Raw genomic sequence first — 19,213 nt, 5'->3', positions numbered from 1 at the left:
TTGTAGGCTGATGGAGCATAGTGGGAAAGAAGTGAATCCCTCCAGAACACACATAGACATCATGCTGGATTTCGGACTGCAGTAGGAGAGTTTTAAAATTCTGTGATGAAGCAAGATACAGGGATCTCCAAGCTTGAACAGAAGTAGAGTGCCTATCTCTTAGAAACTAAACACATGTCTATTCGGAGGGGGACAGCCTGAAAGGGAAGTAGGTGGTATGTTCTAACTATTGTGGGTGAACAACCCGAGAACTAATCCAACTTTAAACCTGGATGAAGGAGTATTGAAGTTGGAGGGGGTTTTGCTACGTTTAAATTCTTGGGTTGTTCACCTATAATAATCAGAACATGTCAGTCAGCTGCTGATGTTTTAAAATGTTCTCCATTTGAAAGGGCTCCAGATGTGTGGGTCCACATCCTTAGAACATGGGTACTGGGGCACTGGAAAGAATTGTGTTAGGTCTTAGTTACTTCAGACCCTTGGAATGAATGAAACACTTTCTTTTGGGAAGTGGGGGAAGGGAGTCCCATGAATTGATAACCATTAACCATATTCCTTTCCTTAGGGTAATAGTCAACCATGTATAGAGGCTCAGCCCAAAGCATCAGTGAAGCTCTACACTGAAGCATCAGTGATGTTTAGGTCTTGTGCTCATGTTTGTCTTTCCCTGCAACAGAGTGCTGGGCACTGCATAGTGCACAACTGAAACTTGCAGTAACTATCTTGAGAACTACCATATATAGAACTATCTAGGGGTCAGACAAAGACATGGTGGGAAAGCACTAGTAGACTTGCTGCATCAGTGATGGATCTTGGGGAAGATAGGACTGAGTGTGCTCTGCCCACCACAGTATGACACTGTACTCCAGAGCTGAAAGTTTGCCCATGAAGTTGCTTTGGATTCATGCCCAATGCCTGCTCGTGGGTTGACTGGAGACCAAGGGCTCAAGAGTGAGCACTGGGGACAAGTCTGGAGCAGCCTCATAGGCAGATTCTGGCTTTGGTTTCGCTGTCAGTAGACTTGTGTGGTTGGGACAAATTCCCCTACATCCTCCCTAGGACCCACTGCTGATGTGGTACAGACAGGCCCTCAGAATGCTTTCACTTGTATCCTTTTTATTCCTTGTCTTTTATACTAGGTGGAATTTGAATGAACCTGAAGTGTGTTAATATTTGACACCTTCACAGAAGAAGTGGGTATTGGTGTTCAGTGGAGAACTTGACTGTCTCAGGCACCAGGAAGGGATGTCCCTCTATGCATGGAAGCTGGAAGAATTGGACAAAACTTTCCCAATTTAAGCAGGATTCCCAAATCTCTTGGAATGGAATGTTTTCAGCCTATGGAAATGGTTTCTACTTCTAGACGGGACCATTCCTGCAGAGTGCCTTGTGCAGTGCAAGTGTGATGGAATTATTCTTGGAGAAGGGCAAGATGGCTTCAGTGGGATTTAAGCAGATCCTTAAGGTCAGTCATGAACTTAAGTGCTTTACTGGTGTAGGGGCTATGTAGGGAAAGACCCAGGCTGAGGATGGGTGTTGAGAGGCAGAGCTGGAGCAGAAGGCTGGGAAGAGTGTTTTCATAGCAACTTGCTTGATCATTTGGAGAAGCGACCCATGCAGGACAGTAAGGTGTAGATTCAATGGCATTAGCGCGCAAGATAAACCATGAGTGATCACAGGTGTTTTAGGTGATGTGAGAGGGAAGAAGCAACAGCAGTTAGAGGGAGGTGATGAGGGCAGTGTTCTTGGGTATTGCTGGCCCCAACACTTCAATTTGGAAGCAGCTGCACTAGAGTGATAGAAGAGTGCATTTGGATATATGCTATGGTCACCTTGCTGCTGGACTCACTCTGTTTCCATCTGTAGAATCCAAGGTGTTTAACAAAAACCCATATGAAGACACAAGATGTGACAACCACTCTTCTGCCTGGGAGCCCAAAGTCTGCCCTGCCCCCAAAATATGTGGCACTGACTAGGAAAGAAAAGTAGCTAGAACAGGTGGGGATGGGCTCAAGGGTGCATCTGCAGCCCATAGTTTCTTCTGGTAGATGGTAGATCACTTGGCAATCCCTGCTCCTGGAGGAAAGCTGCCATCTACCTGAAAGGTCACCATCACCGACTCCACTGCCTTCATTATAGCAATGTTACCATATGCTCTGTGGTTCACATACCAGTGTCCCATTGCTTTGGCCAGGGGCACGGGATGGATAAAGGCTTCCGTAATAGGAATAGCTTCACTGAATTGCTGAAAGGTGAGAGTGATGGGTAAGAAAGGAAATAGTTAATGGAAAATCATCTAGATTTAGCTTCAGATCCATTGGGGCTTTCTGAGATTAGCCTTTACGAGGCAGGGGGTGGCTGCAACAAAGCAAACAGCCCCTCCCACTGTGTTTCAGCCCCAGATGGAATTTGCATTTCACAAAGTGGGAATTTTCCATGTTAAGCCCCTTGGTGGAACCAGCAACACCTTGCCCTGCTCCCACACAGGCCTGCTATACAACTCCATGCCAAAGTGAAATTCTTCCGGTAAATGGGCTGATCAGGGGAGGGAGGGCTGGGATTTGGGAGCTATTGGGAAACAAAGAATGACAAACAGTCTTAGGTCATTGCTTCTGCAAACACAGCCGGACCTGTTCCTTTATAAAAGACCAAGAGAGTAGCTTGAGAGCTGTCACAGACTCAGAGGGGCAGTTTGTGAGCAAGGCCCCAGCACTCCCCAATTGCCAACCCCAAGAGGGAAGGATGAAGCTCGCCCTCTGTGCTGCGCTGTCCTTTGGGGTACTGGGTAAGTGGTTGCAATGTTGGGATGGGGCTGTTAACTAGGATTCAGGAGCCCCACGCAATACCTAGGACCAGCCAGGCCGTTCTGTAGCAGAATCAGTGGAGCTACGAGGCAGAGTACATTCAAGCAGTAGTCATTTAGAGACTGTGCAGTACACAAAGCAAAGGAAAAACCAGGCACTGAAGCAGTGGAAAAAGGACCGCCTTTGGGAGTCTGCTCTTTCCAAGCTGTTCCCTGCAGTATCAGTAGAGAAGAAACAACTGTGCCACTAGCTTTGGTCACAACAATGTGCTCTCTCCACTGCAGGAAGAGGATAAAGAGGTCCCTGTAGTGGGCTGTCACTGCAGCCGGAGATGTGTTGGGGCTCTCAGAAGCAACAGGGCAGCTTTCCTGTAAAGCAGGGGTTTTCAAACTTTTAAAACAAGTGTACCCTTTCTGTCTCAAAGTTTCAGCTCATGTATTTTTTTTTATTTTTTGTGGGGGGGGGGGGGGGGAGCCTGAGCATGTGCACTTGTGCTTCCCTCCCCCCCCACCTTAGCAGGTAAGTCTATGCAGGAGGAGAAAGGCCTGGCAGGGGGGGCAGATTGAGGTCCCCGTGGTGAGGGAGGGAGGCACAGACAGGAATAGGGGCTGGGGTAAATGTGGCCCCAGCTGGGCTGGGTGTGGGGCTCCCATTGCTGCACACACCCTGGCAGAGGCCCGGGGTGCATGTGCCCCCCTAATTTGTGCATGGGGCGGAGGCGGCTGCTGCTGTGCTCTGGGCTTTGCGTGCTGCTGCATCTGCCCTGGTAATGGTGCAACGCCATGTGTGTCCTGCCACTTGTGCAGCCCAGTGACGGCAGGCACATGGCATTGCACCACTCCCGGGGCAGCTGTAGGAGCTCTGTGCTCTCTTTTTTGAAAATAACAGTAGGACAGAATCCTCTTGTGACCTTCTTGGGAACAACACTGTAAATAGCCACACCATTCATATTTGTGATGATTCAAGTCATTTTGGCTCAGATCCACAAATAGCATTTAGGTGCCTAACTTCCCGTCATTTCACTGGTACCTAATCTGCACTGGGTACCTAAATACCTTTGCAGACATGAGCCTCAGTTTCGCTGTCCCTCAGATTTGCACCTGTAAAAAAGAGGCAATAGTACTAATATATTAAAGGAGAATTTGTATCAAAGGCTATAAACAGCTTTGATACTGCAGTGATGGGGACCCTGTAAGTATCTTATACTATGGACAGGCCTAACTTTTGACTGCTTTAAAAGAACAGGAGAGCTGTTGCTTGCCTGAGTGCATCAGCTTTTACAATGTACCTGTTAGGGCTGCATACTTCCCTACCAAAGAATGAGCGAAATCACTGTAACTTCAACTGTGAACGAGATGGGGCTAAGTTGTAAAAGTTTTGATGCACGTGTATTCTGATAGGAGCATGCAGACCTCACAGGTCCACTGCAACAGCTTGTACTGGTATCCTTTGATACTGATACAGCTGTCACGTCTGTCTGTCTTGAGGCTGCCAACTGTTTCTTAGCAGACAGAGCACACAAAGTCTTGACTTTACAGCAGTGCTTCTTGAACTGTGTATCTTCACCTTGGGGTATGCAGCAAATTCCCAGAGAGCACCTGAGAGGAAGGAAGGGGAAAAGGGAACTGTAAAAGGATGAAAACGATAGAAAAGAAAAAAACAAACTATTCTACAATATTTTTTAGGTTGTGGGAGAGGTTACGGAGTAGCTGTAGTGACCTCACATGTTGGTTTAACATAGAGTCATAAGGGTGCATGGGTATGACAAACTTCAAAGGGTATGTGGTTGTGGTAGGTGGCCAGAATCATGAGAAATGGAGGTCAGTCTCAATTTGTAATACAAAGCGTGTTGCAGTGTCTAGGCAGAAGCAAGCTCTGCACAAACTGATAACCTGTGTGTCTGCGTAATCTTATCTCTGTTACCCTTTGGACTCTCCTCTCTCCTTTTGCCCTGCTACTTCATGCCTTAAATTACAGGTAGGGATTACGATTACATTTTTCTTCTTCCAGGCAATTTCACCTTATAGACCAACTAATTCAGGCATCAGGTGTGTAGCTAGAGGGCATCAGATGCGTCTGACGAAGTGAGCTGTATTGCATCATACCAACACCACTATTCAGCATCTTGCTATCCTAAACAATGACAATAGCGAATAATAAATGCAAATATATTTTATATAAATATTAAATATCAAATAAATATTGATTTACATTAATAGATATGTATGTCAATTTATATTTGTTATGTGCTATCAATGGTGTCACACATATAATATATTTGTATTTATATTCTGAAAGTTTTGGTCCAAGGTGTGTGGGTGTATAATATATATCAGCACATTATATATGGTATGTGGTGTTACGAATTAGCACTTCAGATAATGTGACCTCTTCACCTTTGACAAACATTTTCCAAATCTACAATACCCAGTGTCCAGCACATTCCATTATATTGCACTGTGCTACAATATCACAATACCACAGCATGCGCAAAGGATTTCTTCAGGTCTAACATCTCAATCTTTACCAAAAGCTTAAACTTTCAATATATGGGCATATCTTTATTATGTCTTCCTTTCAAAATGGTACAAAATTCCACATCTGCAATATATTTTACCAGATCAATTGTGTTTTAACGGTGACGTATGTGGCAAAGGTCTGGGTGAGAGGGTGGTGTGGGCTGGCTGGAGTGTAAGTGAATGGGTAGGTATCATGTGGCAGCGAGAGACAGGCCGTGTACCTGCACTGCAAATTTCTACCTTCTCCAGTGCCCAAGTTTCTGCAAACATGAACCGGATTCTGCCCACTCCAGCTGTTTGGTTTTGTTCCAGTGAGGCTGAGTTGAAAGGACACCAGGGAATGTCCCCTAGACAAGAAGACACTTTGGGTGGTATAAAGCTGGCATAGTAGCTCTGTGTTACTTCTTACCTGAGCTGGAGGAAGAAATGTGGGCAAGAGAAAAAGGGGCTAGGTAGGGAGTTTCCAAGCAGCCTAGTGTCAGGTGGCTGCAAAGACGGCTCTTTCTTAGCCAAACTATGCTCAATATGAGACGGGTCGAAAAATCTGTTCGTCTAATATTTCTTGAAGGAGTGGTGTGCTTTGGGGTGAGGGCGCGCTTGCTGAGGAATGATGGAAACACCCTTTTAACCGTATCTTTCTTTTGCTAAATGTGTTGGTTGTGAGCTGCTGAGCTTTTTCACACATGATGTGTTTGTAACTCTTATAACACGATGGATCAGACCCAGAATGTTTCCTTCATTGCTTAAATGAGGGGCTTATATGGAACTTAGCGAGTCAAAAAGTAATTCAAATGGGCCCCAAGTTATCAGCGACATACCTCAGTTAACTACTTGAGTTCATAAGGTGTCTTTATTCTGGACAGCAAAGTTTCTTAGGCATCAACACTAGGGCTGCTGCAAGTGCTTGGAAGTGATTTAGGCAGTGAAGCTAACTCTTGTAGAAGCTGTTGCAACTGGAAGTGTTGTTGTAGTCCCTTAAACTCTGCCAAAGTCACTGGGAAAGTAGGTGGAAAAAATGCATCTAGCTCTTATTACCAGCCCTGAACTCAGCTCCAGAACAGCACCCAATTGCCTAGTGATTAGACCACTCACCTAGGAAATAGGAGACCTCCATTCCAGGCCCTCCTTAGCCTGAAAAGATATGGATGTACGTCTCCTTCCCCAGAGCCCTCTGTAATCACCAGGCTGTAGAATAGGCTAAGCGAAGGCACTCTCCACATCTCGTCTCCACTGACTGCATGGGGATCCCAGGCATGTAACAGTGTCATTTTGAATTGCCCTGAAGTCAGTCAGGTCAATGTCTGCAATGAGGCCCTTGATGAGACAACTTGAATCCTGACCTTTGTCTTTCCATTTCCATGAAGATTTCCATGAATCCTGATGTGAGCATGAGCTCAGGACAGGTAAACTTGTGCACAGCAGCAGTGGTTGAGGGTAGCAGTGCTCTCCCCCCATGCATCTCCTAAGCTCTGCAGGGTCCCAGCTTCCCTCATGGTCATCTACACTGCACAGCATGGGCAGGAAGGAAGGTCATTTCTTGGGCCTTTCAGGATATCTGCAGGAGAGTAGTTCCCACCCAGCATGCCAGAGAAAGGTCATGCAGCTGAAGATCCCCAGCTGGACACCCTTAATATCTGTAAAGTAGGAGCTCCTCTTCGGCGTGTCTCATAAGGTGTGCATGCTAGTGAGGAAAGACCTTCCCTGCCAAGGACCAAGGGGCTCTGCTCTTATAGGTCCTCATTTTGCTCTCCATGCCAGGAGCACCCTCCCTGCAGTGCCAAGGAGAAATGGGAGAGCAGTTCCCCTGCAGGGAAACAAGTGCTGCTCTGGGGAGCAGTCTGACGTAGGGGAGGAGCCTGAAATATGTGTTTATCCAAGATCTGGAGCTTACCTCTGCCTGCACTTAGTCCATAAACCTGGAGTCACTCCCCTGAGGTCAGTTAGTCAAAGGTGGCAATTGGGTAACAGAAGGTAGATCGTGTTCCTGCGTCCTCATCTTCCTTGAGAGAGGAAAGACTGGCCCCTCTATAACATAGACCTCTGGGATCTCATTTCATTAGTGCGGGGTGAGGAGGTTTAGTAGGAATCTCCTGCTGATCTGAATCTGGGTCAGCTGGTATAGGAGAGAGTTGAAACACAAAATACACCTTCCTTTATCCTCTGGGCCAAATCCATCTGTGGTATAACTCAGCTATGCTCAGTGTGGTTACACAAGGTTTGAAGTTAGCCCTTGTGTTGATTAAAATAGATATGTATGAAACCGGTGCATGAATCCTGTCAGCTGGTGAAGCCCTGATGGTGGGAGCAGGTAGGCAGTGACAGCCATAGTTGGGGCATCTGTAAGGAGAAATGCTGTTTCTTTCTGTGAGGCACTTGTATCTGTCAGCCTTTGACTCCTGTTTTGCTCTCTCTACAGCTCTATGTCTTGCTGCCCCCCAAGCTCAGAAGGACATCAAGTGGTGCACAATATCTAACCCAGAACAAGAGAAATGTCTCAAAATGAGGAAGGCCATGGCCTCCGACACTACTAGCCCACCATGTAACTGTGTACAGAAAGGATCTCACTCTGAGTGCATAAAGGCCATTGCTGTAAGTAACTGGGAATGTGACTAGACCAGGGGTGGTCAGCCCCTGGCATGCCTTCTGCCAGTGGCACAGGCAGTCTCTGTGTGTGCCACGTGGGAGATAGGGGAGGGGGCAGAAAGCAGAAGGGCGCGAGGAGAATGGGGCAGGGAGCAGAAAGCAGAGCAACAGATCAGGCAGAGGAAGGGGATCAGAGTGGCATTCGGGGATGGTGTGTGGCTTATGTTGTGGCACTGCTGCCAGACTGGTTGGCCCCACTGTACTAGACCTGGACACTGCACAGCTTTCCCCACTGGGTCCCATTAACCTAAGTCTGGTCTGAAGCCTTCGCTGTCATCTTCAAATAACTGATGATCTCCCCTCCCTACTTGAAGAGCACTCCCCCATCTAGCCAAGAGGAGGAGCTCTGGTAATCCATGCGCCGTGTTTTCTGGCCCCATGGAGACATGTTCCTGCTCTCACTGAATGGCAGAGGATTTTTCTTCTTGTTCCTTATTAATTTAAGTCTTTTGTGTTTTAGGCCAAAGAAGCAGATGCTATTAGTCTTGATGGTGGCCACATTTTTGAGGCAGGCATTGAGCAAGATAAGCTGATTGTGGCTGAGGTTCATGGAGTGGGTGAAGGTATGTTTTCACAGAGCATGCCCTGAGATTGTGAAGTGATGGCAAAATGGTGGCAACATGACCATAGTGCTGGTCAGTAGGGTGTTGGTTAAGGCCATGCGACTGAGGACAAATCCTGTGCAGTTCACCATGTAGAGGGACAGGTGAGCTCTGTTACATTCTGCTGCAGTATCTGAGCTCCCTAGGACACTGATCATCAACCGGTGACGTCAATGGAGCTGTCCCCATTTACAAAAGGCACAGTAAAACCATAAGCTATGGTGCATTAGGCCGCAGGAGGGGAACTTGCTTGGTAGAGCTGCTTTTCCTGACTACCTCACACTGGGTGATCTCTCAGAACTTGGTTCATGTCAAAGGGATAGAGCTGGCTGTAAGAGGAAGGCTAAATTCTCCCCTCACCCCACTTTATCATTGAGGTAGGCAGATAGGTGTGTGTCACTGAGATGGCAAGACACAGTACTCCCTTTCTTATTACTAGTGTTGTACCACCAAACACACTGGTAACACAAAAAAATACTGTCTTTGCAAAAAACAGGAGAACAGAGGTGATGATTTCACTGCTATCACCTCTGTGGAACTGTGGTCAGCACTACAGGGCTGCAATGGCAGGGAAAGGTCCATGTGACACGGTGTATGAAAAACTTGGTGAGCCTCATTCTCTGTGGTTACCTGTCATTTACAAAACACAGTAGCAAGAGCAGGCTGAACTGGGGCAGGGGATCAACAAGCAAAATGAAGAGAAAATAAACCAACAGAAAGATAAAATTAAAGCTGCTGCTATATGAGCTGCTGGGCCTCCAGAGAGTCTGTGACCTGACCCCATTCTCTTCTGAACCAGCCCTGTTCAGCTTGTACCCACTGCCTGCATTACCCTTCCCCATCCTGCACGGCTAAGGACAGGATAATGAGATATACAGTCAATGGCACAACCTGGAGGGGTGATCAGGGGACCAGGCCTGTGTGCTGATTAAGAGGGGGCAGCCCCCAAGGACCTGTCACGGCTGCCCCAGCCACTGTTGGGGAAACTGATGCGGAAGCAGCAGCGGCCTGTGACACTGCTACCGCAGCCTGTGCAAAGAGATAACCATCCCTGCCACGGCACCATCGCAGATGCCAATTTAAAGTTATGCTGCTTCTCACTATAATACTTCCCTACTCCTGTCTTTATCAGCTAGTTTCAGCTCTATCCTTACTGAAGCTCCCAGTTCCCCTTTTGTACCATAATACAGGCCTGTATTTTTGTGGTCATGTTTGGATACGGTGTTCAGTGTTCAAGCTGATGGCAATATTATGGGATCGTTCTCAGTGCTGTGGCTGAGAATGAAAAGGTATCACAGTCAGGATATTTAAAGGTATGGGTTTGTTCATCTCTAGAACTCAGTTCCTTTACCTATGCATAATACATACTGGACTGTATCACTTTAATAGATCAAATTTAGAGTCCAGTCCTGCAAAGCCATATTCAGAAGAGTCATCCTTACTGAGGGGACAGCTGAAATCAAAAGGATTTTCTACCTCTGTGGGACCTACTAGCAGCAGCAGATGCATGCGTGAAATAAATGCAAAGGCAGAAACATTGTGCATATATTGGTAATAATAATTAATAGATCATTTAATATGGTACCCATTGCAGTGAGTAAAACTGGATTGAGACAGACATGGCAAACCAGTCCTGATGAAACTGTGTCTTGATAGAGTATTATGAAGTTGAAAAGGTGATGCTTTGCTCTCTGTGCCCAGAACTTTGAGAGATGTGGAAAAAAGCAGTTGTGGGGAATGAAATTCCAGTTCATTTGTGCCTTTGTTTTAATGACTTTTTACCTTCCTCCTTTTCTTCCTTCCCGTTTTGCAGAATCGACCACCAACTATTATGCTGTGGCTGTGGTGAAGAAAGGAAGTGGCTTTACAATAAATGAACTTCGAGGAAAGAAATCCTGCCACACTGGCTTGAAAAGGGCTGCTGGCTGGGTCATTCCCATTGGGACACTTGTGGACAAGGGTATCATAGATCGTGGACCTGGAAGTGACCCTATAGAGAAAGGTAAGCTGGGAAAAGAGCTGGGTGAATAGTGATAACATTTTCTTGAGGGTGGGAAGAACTGGCTTTGATTAGGAAACTAAGTGATCCATGTACACTTCATCATTTCTCTCTCTCTCTCTTAAAGAGCTGGGTGAATAGTGATAACATTTTCTTGAGGGTGGGAAGAACTGGCTTTGATTAGGAAACTAAGTGAACCATATACACTTCATCGTTTCTCTCTCTCTCTTTTCAATTCCTCCATCAACATGGACATTTCCATGACAGCAACATCTTTTTGCTGAGGAACCCGTCAGAATCTATACTAATTTACTCCAAAATATCTATCCCACGTCAGTTAAGGTTGATGCTGATGTTACATAGCAACACTGCATAGCATTCCCTCCTGAAACAAACTGGAGGAAATGGCAAGTCTGGCCATCCAATGTTCTCCTGCCTGCCCTTCCTCCCTACATCATGGGTCACACACTGCAACCCTAACTTTGTTCCATGAGGGGCACCAGGTTTCCAGTGTCCCCTTTGCCAAACTACTCCTTTTAAATGTGCCTCATTACAGACAACCTTCCCTTCGACACATGTCCTCACACTCGGGTTTTCTCCTTCAACCTCACTGAACCCCAGTCTCTACAATTATGAGGACCTGGGGGAGGGTAGTCGGCAAAGGTTGAGTTAATTAATAACTTTTGCATGTCTTCTTCCATAGATGTGGCTGGATTCTTCTCAGCCAGCTGTGTCCCTGGTGCCACCACAGAAACAGACAAGTTGTGTCGCCTGTGCATTGGTCCTGATCCATGTTCTCGTTCTGGTCCTTATTCTGGCTATTCTGGAGCCTTTCAGTGAGTGAAAGTTTATTTTTATCCTGACCCTTATTTAAAGGATCAGTATCCGTTCCCTGCACTCTCATGCATTAACTAACTTGAGGGATACCTGTGTTATAACTGGGCTGCCTAATGTGACTGAAGTTTTAATATAATGTATCCATCTTGTTGGATTTCTCTTGAGCAATGACCAAAGTAAATCTGCTCTGGGGTTGAACATACCACCTCTGTTTCCTCTGGTCCCAAGAGACACTTAGTGAGAGATCATGACTTGAGCTGTATATTGCACAGGGCAGTGCAAAGCATAAGCATTAGACTAGTGCTAATTTTAGTGCTCTAATTGTTCATCTGTTTTCTCTTACCCCTAGGTGTCTGAAAGATGGAGCTGGAGATGTAGCTTTTGTAAAACACACCACTGTTTCAGGTGGGGATGTGACATAATTCTGCTTCTCTGCTTTCACATTAGGACTCTCAGCCACTCCACCCCTGAATCCTGTCTTATTACGCCTGCTTTAATTTCTTTCCATGCTTATCCCAAGCTTACCTTCCCTTTGGGATGGTAGGGAAGTAATGTACACGTTTTTCCACGTTGCTGACTACAAAATAACGAGCATAATTAGTATAGTATTTACCTCCTATTCTGAGGGCTTTTTCTTGTTCACAGACACAGCTACTGGTATCAGATCAGTTTGTAGGGTACTTTCTTGGCGTGATCCGTAAATGCCCATATCATGATTACAGTCACAAGAACAAGCAAACTCTGGCGACTGATGCACTTAGTGTAAGTTGCCATAATTCTGCAATTTTACTAAGACACCAGAATCTTGTGTCATAATCAGCATCACAAGGCAATGGCAATCACAGCATCGTCAATGCACATAACAGTCAGGAGACTGCCTCACTAAACGTGAGAGACCCAGGTTCTGGGAAAGGTTAAATCTGCGAGGGGACTCTGCTACCATTATGACAGGGATCCATTAGTTGAATGCCACTGTGAGAGAGTCTTTTGATTAAAGCATGAAGAAGCTGTCAATCTTCTCTGCCTCATTTAAGGACAAATATATTAAGGGAACTTCTTGAAATAGGGATTTCAAAGGCCCCTGTGCACTGTTGTGTTGCTATAACCAACAGACTTGCGTTCCTTCCAGAAAATGAGCCAAGTGCAAAAGATGAATATGAGCTGCTGTGTCTGGATGGCACCCGGAAGCCTGTGGATGAATACAAGAAGTGCTTCTGGTCCAAAGTCCCTGCTCATGCAGTAGTGGCTCGAAGTGTGGATGGCAAGGCTGATGAGATCAGGAACTTCCTCAACAAAGCCCAGGTACCGTTCCCTTCTCTTGTATCATTTTCCATCATTTCCAATTGCTCTCTTAACAGTCTCTCTCTTGCTCTCTGCTTTCTTCCCTCTTGCTTTCTCTCTCCAGTTTCCCCAGTCTGACTTCTTTTTTTTCTCCCCTGAGACAGGAAAAATATGGCAAGGGCAGAGATGGTGACTTCAAACTCTTCAAGTCTGAGCACGGGAAGGACCTGCTCTTTGGGGACTCTGCTTCAGGACTGACGCCTGTCCCTACTCTGATGGATTTCCAGCTCTATCTGGGCCGGAATTATTATGCTGCTATTCAGAAACTCAAGGAAGGTAAGCAGTGATTGAGTTCCAGATTCAATGTAATTCTGAACTGGATTTATGTTGTGCATTATGAATTGAATGCAGCACTGCCTCTGGCACTGCATTTGAAGGAATGGAGTTTAAATTCTCCTCATCTAGGTGTTGGACTCCCATTCACAAGCTCTCAGGCTCTATTCCCAGCAGTAATGAGCAGTAATTTGGAGTCTCACATCATCCCCTAGCACATTGTACTACACTCCACACAGTAACTGTTAGCTCTGCATGAGCTGTATTATATCAGAAACAATCCTAGGGTGGTTTTTTCTTATTAAGGCACGTTTCCTTCTCTGTCCGCTTTCCCCTTTTCCATGAGGGTAGAAACATGCTATTGTCCATGATAAAGAGCAGATCTTTATTAAAATTAGGGCTGTCAATGAATCGCAGTTAACATGTGCGATTAATGTGTTCATTTGGTTTTGTGTTAATTTTTTTAATGTGCATTAATTGCCGCTGGTGTTGAGGGGGAAAGCAGCTCTTCTTCCCTTGCTGCTTTTGGGCCATGCACACACACGTGGCCGGCCAGCAACTAGACAGGGTCCTGGGAGCAGACTCGGCAGTTGGATGCAGGTCAGTGTATGGCAGGGCAGGAGTTGGAGGCCTAGATCTTACGGAGTGTTTAGGGGGTGTGTGCGTGTGTGTGTGGGAGGGGCGGGGGGGAATTGAAGTGGAGCTAGGGCAGCAGTGGCTTCCCCGTCTCTTGAAGCTTCAGATCAAGTCTAGATGCTTCTCCGGGAAATGCTTAGTCAAACACAAGTTACTGTCCTCAGTAAAAGGACTGCTGGGTAAGATTCTATGGCTAGTGTTACACAGGAGGTCTCTGGAAATCTGTGTCTAAATCTTCTTTTGACCAACATAAGAACCAGGCCCTGGTAATTGATCTTCCTTTCTTGCTCTTCCTGTACTCCATGGCTAGGGGAGACATTAGACATAAACCAGATTAAGCAATCAGAAACTGGTTGAAACCTGTAACAAAACAGATGTTCAGTGCACATAAACCAGTTTGAAAATGGCTGAAACCAGTTTGAGATCAACCTGGTTGAATGTGGTATCAGACTTACCTGATTTGGGTCAAACTGGTTTATGCAATGTCTGTCCCAGACACTTTGCTGGTTTAAGTTTAAATCAGACTCCCCCAGCATCCCAGCCTGCTCCCTGGGCTGGGAGGGGCTCTCTGCTCCACAGCAGGGTTGGCCCCTCCCCTCTTCTCCCTGGCTGCAGCTCGGGCAGAGACTTGCAGGCACAGCTGTGTCTGCTGGCTTCCCTGTGACCCCTGTCCCCTCATCCCTCCCCTGCTTAAGCAGGGATCCCTTTCTCCTCTCTCCCACAGCACAGACTATAGCCAGGATGTGGTATGGTAGCAAATGCTGTGTAAGGCTCTGGCAGAGACTGCAGACACAGCAGGGTCTATCTGGCTTCTCCTTGCCCTACCCCTGCCCCCTGCTGCTCAGGCAGGAAGTCCCCTCTCCCTCCCTCCCATCTCTCACAGCATGGCAGCCCCATGGACCCTAGGCATGTGGTATGCTAGCTAATGCCGGGAGGTGTCTGTGTGTGTGTCTCTCCAATTCCATTGGCATAAGCAGACAGAACAGTGATTGCTTAGGGTTTTTGGAGCTAATCACAGGTCAGCTGGTAAGCTGTTTAAGAAGTTTGAAGTAATGGAGAGAGGCCATTGTTTTGCTAATCTGGCAATAAAGACTGTTATCAGCCTCGGGCTGGCTTGCTCACCTGTCAGTTTGCTGCAGACAGTATTTCCTCAGTCTAGAGAGAATGTCTTTCTGGTTTCAAATTGTTTCAGCCTCACCAGGTTAGACTAACCTGCAAAGATTGAATCAATTCAAGCTCAGGCTCTTTGCATGTCTGTCTCAAGCCCACTAGTCCAAAATTGGACCAAAAAAAAGCATCGAACCGAACAGCTGTCCAAAATTGGACCAAAAAAAAGCATCGAACTGAGCAGCCGGGGGAAATGTGTGGACAGTAATTTTCGTGACAGCAGCCCCCCGCTTCCCTGAAGTCACCCCATTTGCGACTTTCTGGTTTAACTAACCTCTTGACTTATTCTTTCTCTTACTTCTCTAGAGAGCTGCGTTCCTGAGACCAGACAGGGAAAGATAAAGTGGTGTGCAATAGGGCACCAGGAGAAGACCAAATGTGATACATGGAGTGCAAAGAGCAAAGGCAATGTGAGCTGTGAAACAGCAGATAAACTAGACGAAGTCACCCCATTTGCGACTTTCTGGTTTAACTAACCTCTTGACTTATTCTTTCTCTTACTTCTCTAGAGTACTTCATTCCTGAGACCAGAAAGGGAAAGATACAGTGGTGTGCAATAGGAAGATATGAGACGGTCAAATGTGATGCATGGAGTGCAAAGAGCGAAGGTAGTGTGAGATGTGAAAAAGCAGATGAACTAGACGACTGCATTGTCAAGATCTGGGTAAGGGTGTTTCCTCCTGGTCTCTCCACTCACCTACCAACTGAGGTTTATGGGGCCATCTGAGTACTTTATCATGTTGGAGAAGGAAGTGCTCCATGGTGATTTGTCTGTATTCGTACTCTTGCCCTATTGCTGTTGAAAGTTGTCCAATAGTAACTTAACACCTCCTTCACTGACAGCTAAGCTACTCTGGATTAGCTTCTGCCTACTGTGCTGCCTACTGTGGGATAAAAGCATATATTTGCTTTCTATCATTGAGGAGAACTGGCTGGAAAATTGGGGTTAAAAAAAAGTATTTGCAGTGGAGGAAAGCAAAGGAAAGGGTGTTGTGGAAATGTCAATTCACTAGAATAGAGATGGTCTTCTTGACAAAACATATTTTTAGAAAAAGTTTAGAAATTGCTTAGCTATTTTGCTGTGATAGTCTCTGATATTAAACTTCCAATGTTTTGGTTTGAAATGGTTTTCATGTAGAAAATTTAATCTAATTATAGCAATATTAAACAAAAATAGCGCAAGTTAGAATGAAACACTTCAAAGTCATTGATCTGATGTTTAGGTTGCGTTTGGACTCTTTCAGATTTTTGCTTAACAGTTTTTGGAGTTGTGACTTTTTGTTCTGATTCAGGATAAGAATTTTAAAAAATTCTTAGAGGCAATACTCATAATGTTTTTTTAATTACAAGTCGGGAAAACCATGACTTGTCAGGTCTATCTCTGAGTGACAAACTTGTGTGTCTACTCTGTGAAGAGCTGTACAGAAGAAGAAATGAGTTGTTGGTGTCCAAATAAGCACATGACATGCTACATTCATGGGCAGATCTAGAGTTTTGAAAAGGGGGGTGCAGATGGTGAGGTGCATCATCACATATAAAAACAACACTTTTTCTCCAGTTAAAAAGAAATGAAAAGCTTTACTAATACTGTAGAGGCCTAGGGCTGTATTATTAAGTTTAAGATGGAAACAAAAACAAATATCACTTCATTGCAATGAGTTAGAAACAATCTACAGGGCTGTGAAATAGGAGCTTCATTACCAGGAGAAGCTAGCAGACCACAGAACTGCAGAACAAAGGATAACTTGATTGGCAGAACATCAAGACCATTAAAAAGGAGCGGGCTGTTAACACCTGTGGAAAGAAGAGTTTAGAAGAGATCAGGTAGATTATAACGAGCTGTTAAGTCAATTGACTCTCCAGTACTGCCCGACTAGAAATGTTGCTGCCACTGCTAAGCAGTTGGTTTTAAACTTAGGGTGAATAGGAATCAAAGAGGGGTATGAGTGCACCAGCGCAGCCCCTTTGGATCCTCCCCTGGTTACATTTAGTGCATCGCATCCTCAGCTGGTGTAAATCAGCATAGTTTCACTGGCTTACACCAGTTTACACCTGTTGAGCATATTGCCCCATATAGAATTTGCTGAGATGCTGGATTTGCCAAACTGCCTGTGGTCCTGTTGGCATGTGGCTTTTTGGTAGTAACAACTTAAAACCTTGCCCCTGGCTAGCCTGATGATTCAGCTGGCAATGCACAGTGTTGTTATCATGGGAAATGAGGCTTTTAGATGGTCCTGAGATTCACAAGCTACAACATAGCAGAGACTATTTGCATAACCCTTTGGAGGGACAAACTCAAAGCATGTCCGCGTGGCACATTGAAGTTCATTTAGACAAGCTATGTCTAAATGAACTGGAAGCAGCATAGCCATTTTAGCATGGTGCTACATGGACTAATTAGCTCTGCTGCAAAGCAGGGTATATTTAGCTTAGCTGCTAATGTAGCTGTATTACTCATGGTACCTCAGCTGGTTTGGGTACATCGATGCCCACACAGTAAGAGCAAGAGCTGCTTACCAGTAACATCTCCCTGGGGGCATTTCCTCTCTCATGAATTCAGAATAGGCAGAATGTACTACCCTCATGCATGGGGGGCAGTTCCAAAGAGTGGCTGGGTAGTCTGTTAGTTGTTCAGGTGACAGGCTCAGTATCATGATGTTTCTGCTGTACTAAACGTAGCAAAGAGGTATCAGAGATTATCCTGAAGGCCAGACTAACCCAGATGCAATTTAAGCTTTCAATTAAATTAATGTCACTGTAGTTAATGAGGAAAAAAAATCTTGGAGACACAAAATTCTAGTGTCTTGGTCTTAACTGTCACCGTTTCTTTTGGATAACAAGCTACCCCTTTTATGGCAACTTTTTTCAAAAGCCCTGGCTGGGGGAAAGTAACTTTACCTCATATTTGAAGAGTTGTTTTCATTGCAGAAAGGTGAAGCAGATGCAATTAGTCTGGATGGAGGACATGTCTACACAGCTGGCACATGTGGCTTGGTACCAGCTTTTGGGGAATATTATGATGGTAAGTGCCATACAGACTGTCCATCAGGCTTATCCCTGATTAGGAATTTACAGTGACAGAAGGAGCCATTTCATTCTGAATTGTGGAAAGTCATTGCCCCTGCTTCTCCACTCTGGCCGCAAGAGCCTTGTTATTGGAAAGAGTAATGGGTAAAAGTGGGTTTATTTCACTTTAACAGCCTCCAAATTCTAGAGGCAGGTGGGGCCTGAAGCAGTGCATAAGCTCCTGCAGCTCCTTTCACACTGGACCACACTTGCCTCCCTCCTCCATTTAACCCACTGCTTCTTCCCAGGCATTTAAGTTTACTGTGGAAGCTGTGTGATGAGGGCTGGCACAAGCCTGTTCCATTGCCCGTCTTTCCTGGGTACACTCAGCCTATGCTATGCCTAGATTGTGTAAGGGTTCCTACTGTCCTACCAGATGTGAAGGAATCCTCAGAGGAGCCACTGACTCTTAGTGTTGTCTGTCATTTAGTAATCTTTAATTATGCAAAGAATTCATCATAAGCATTGTGTCACTGTCCTTCAACTCACTTTTTTTCTGCCAGAGGAAAGGATAGGGGCAGCTCGTTGCTGTATGAACGTGGCAGCTTTTAGATCACCTGCTCCTGAAACCTTTTAGATTGAAGGCTGTTTTGGAGAGTAACTTGTCAGCACACTCTTGAACAACCCTTGTTGTGAATAGAATCTTTGTCCAGGGAATCTGTTTTAATATTTTCTGCAATTTTGCTTTTGAGCTACTCTTGCTTTCTCTGAAATCCCCCTTTTTTTCCATTTCAGTTAATAAAGAGAAATGCCATCATCCAGCGAAAAAGCAAGGTAATTGCTGCTAACAAAGGATGAAGCTGACTGTTGGCTTAGATGAAATTGAAATAAATAATTTGGTCATGGGCCAGAAAGCCAAAGGTTTGAAAAAATGGCCTGTTTTGAATAGAAATATCACTACTGGAATCATTTGTCCAACATATTTAATGAACTGGAAGATGGACTAATTAACCAGCTCCACTCTTCTCAGCTATTTTGATTATGGAGAACTGGAATGAACTCCATGCGGTTCTAATTTAACCAGTCATTTGGAAACTCCATCTCAGATAAAATGCAGCAGGCATAGAAAAAAAGAGAAGGCAGTTTGCACTGGAAGCAATAAGTTAAATTACCCAAAAGATATAAATAAATGGAGTTAGGAAAAGACTTAGCCTTTGAAATGACTTGTTCAACTGACAGAATGGATTAAGCCACACTCTTAATTTTTTGTCTCCCTCTGAAATAACCTTGGACCCAGAGCACAATCTGCTCTAGACCAGTGATTCCTGTGGTTACAAGAATGTTTATGCAAATCACAGTCTCTGGTGTATTATGTACCACCCCCCC

At 45.3% G+C, this 19,213-nt stretch overlaps 1 protein-coding gene across 3 annotated transcripts in view; it reads left to right on the top strand.

Moving 5' to 3' along the window:
- The first annotated feature begins 2,637 nt into the window (after positions 1-2,637).
- Positions 2,638-19,213, top strand: part of LOC102385079 (ovotransferrin-like) — a 25,648-nt gene continuing 9,072 nt past the window's right edge. For 2 of the 3 annotated variants that reach the window (XR_003092087.1, XM_014526501.2), the window contains exons 1-12: positions 2,638-2,785; positions 7,740-7,912; positions 8,427-8,529; positions 10,382-10,570; positions 11,271-11,403; positions 11,754-11,809; positions 12,534-12,706; positions 12,850-13,021; positions 15,128-15,253; positions 15,457-15,485; positions 17,750-17,843; positions 18,623-18,661. Coding sequence is in view for 2 of the 3 variants with exons in the window: in XM_014526501.2 (XP_014381987.1) it covers positions 2,743-2,785; positions 7,740-7,912; positions 8,427-8,529; positions 10,382-10,570; positions 11,271-11,403; positions 11,754-11,809; positions 12,534-12,706; positions 12,850-13,021; positions 15,128-15,253; positions 15,457-15,485; positions 17,750-17,843; positions 18,623-18,661 (1,330 nt within the window). In the remaining variant the exon portion in view is untranslated. Of the gene's footprint in view, positions 2,786-7,739; positions 7,913-8,426; positions 8,530-10,381; positions 10,571-11,270; positions 11,404-11,753; positions 11,810-12,533; positions 12,707-12,849; positions 13,022-15,127; positions 15,257-15,456; positions 15,486-17,749; positions 17,844-18,622; positions 18,662-19,213 lie in introns of all 3 variants that reach the window. The other variant, XM_025193533.1, reaches the window with a different exon arrangement.

The sequence above is a fragment of the Alligator sinensis genome, unplaced genomic scaffold (assembly GCF_000455745.1).
Source record: "Alligator sinensis unplaced genomic scaffold, ASM45574v1 scaffold863_1, whole genome shotgun sequence".
NCBI classification, from domain to species: domain Eukaryota; kingdom Metazoa; phylum Chordata; order Crocodylia; family Alligatoridae; genus Alligator; species Alligator sinensis.
Note: the sequence above shows the minus strand (reverse complement) of the source record. Positions and strands in the feature narration are given on the sequence as shown.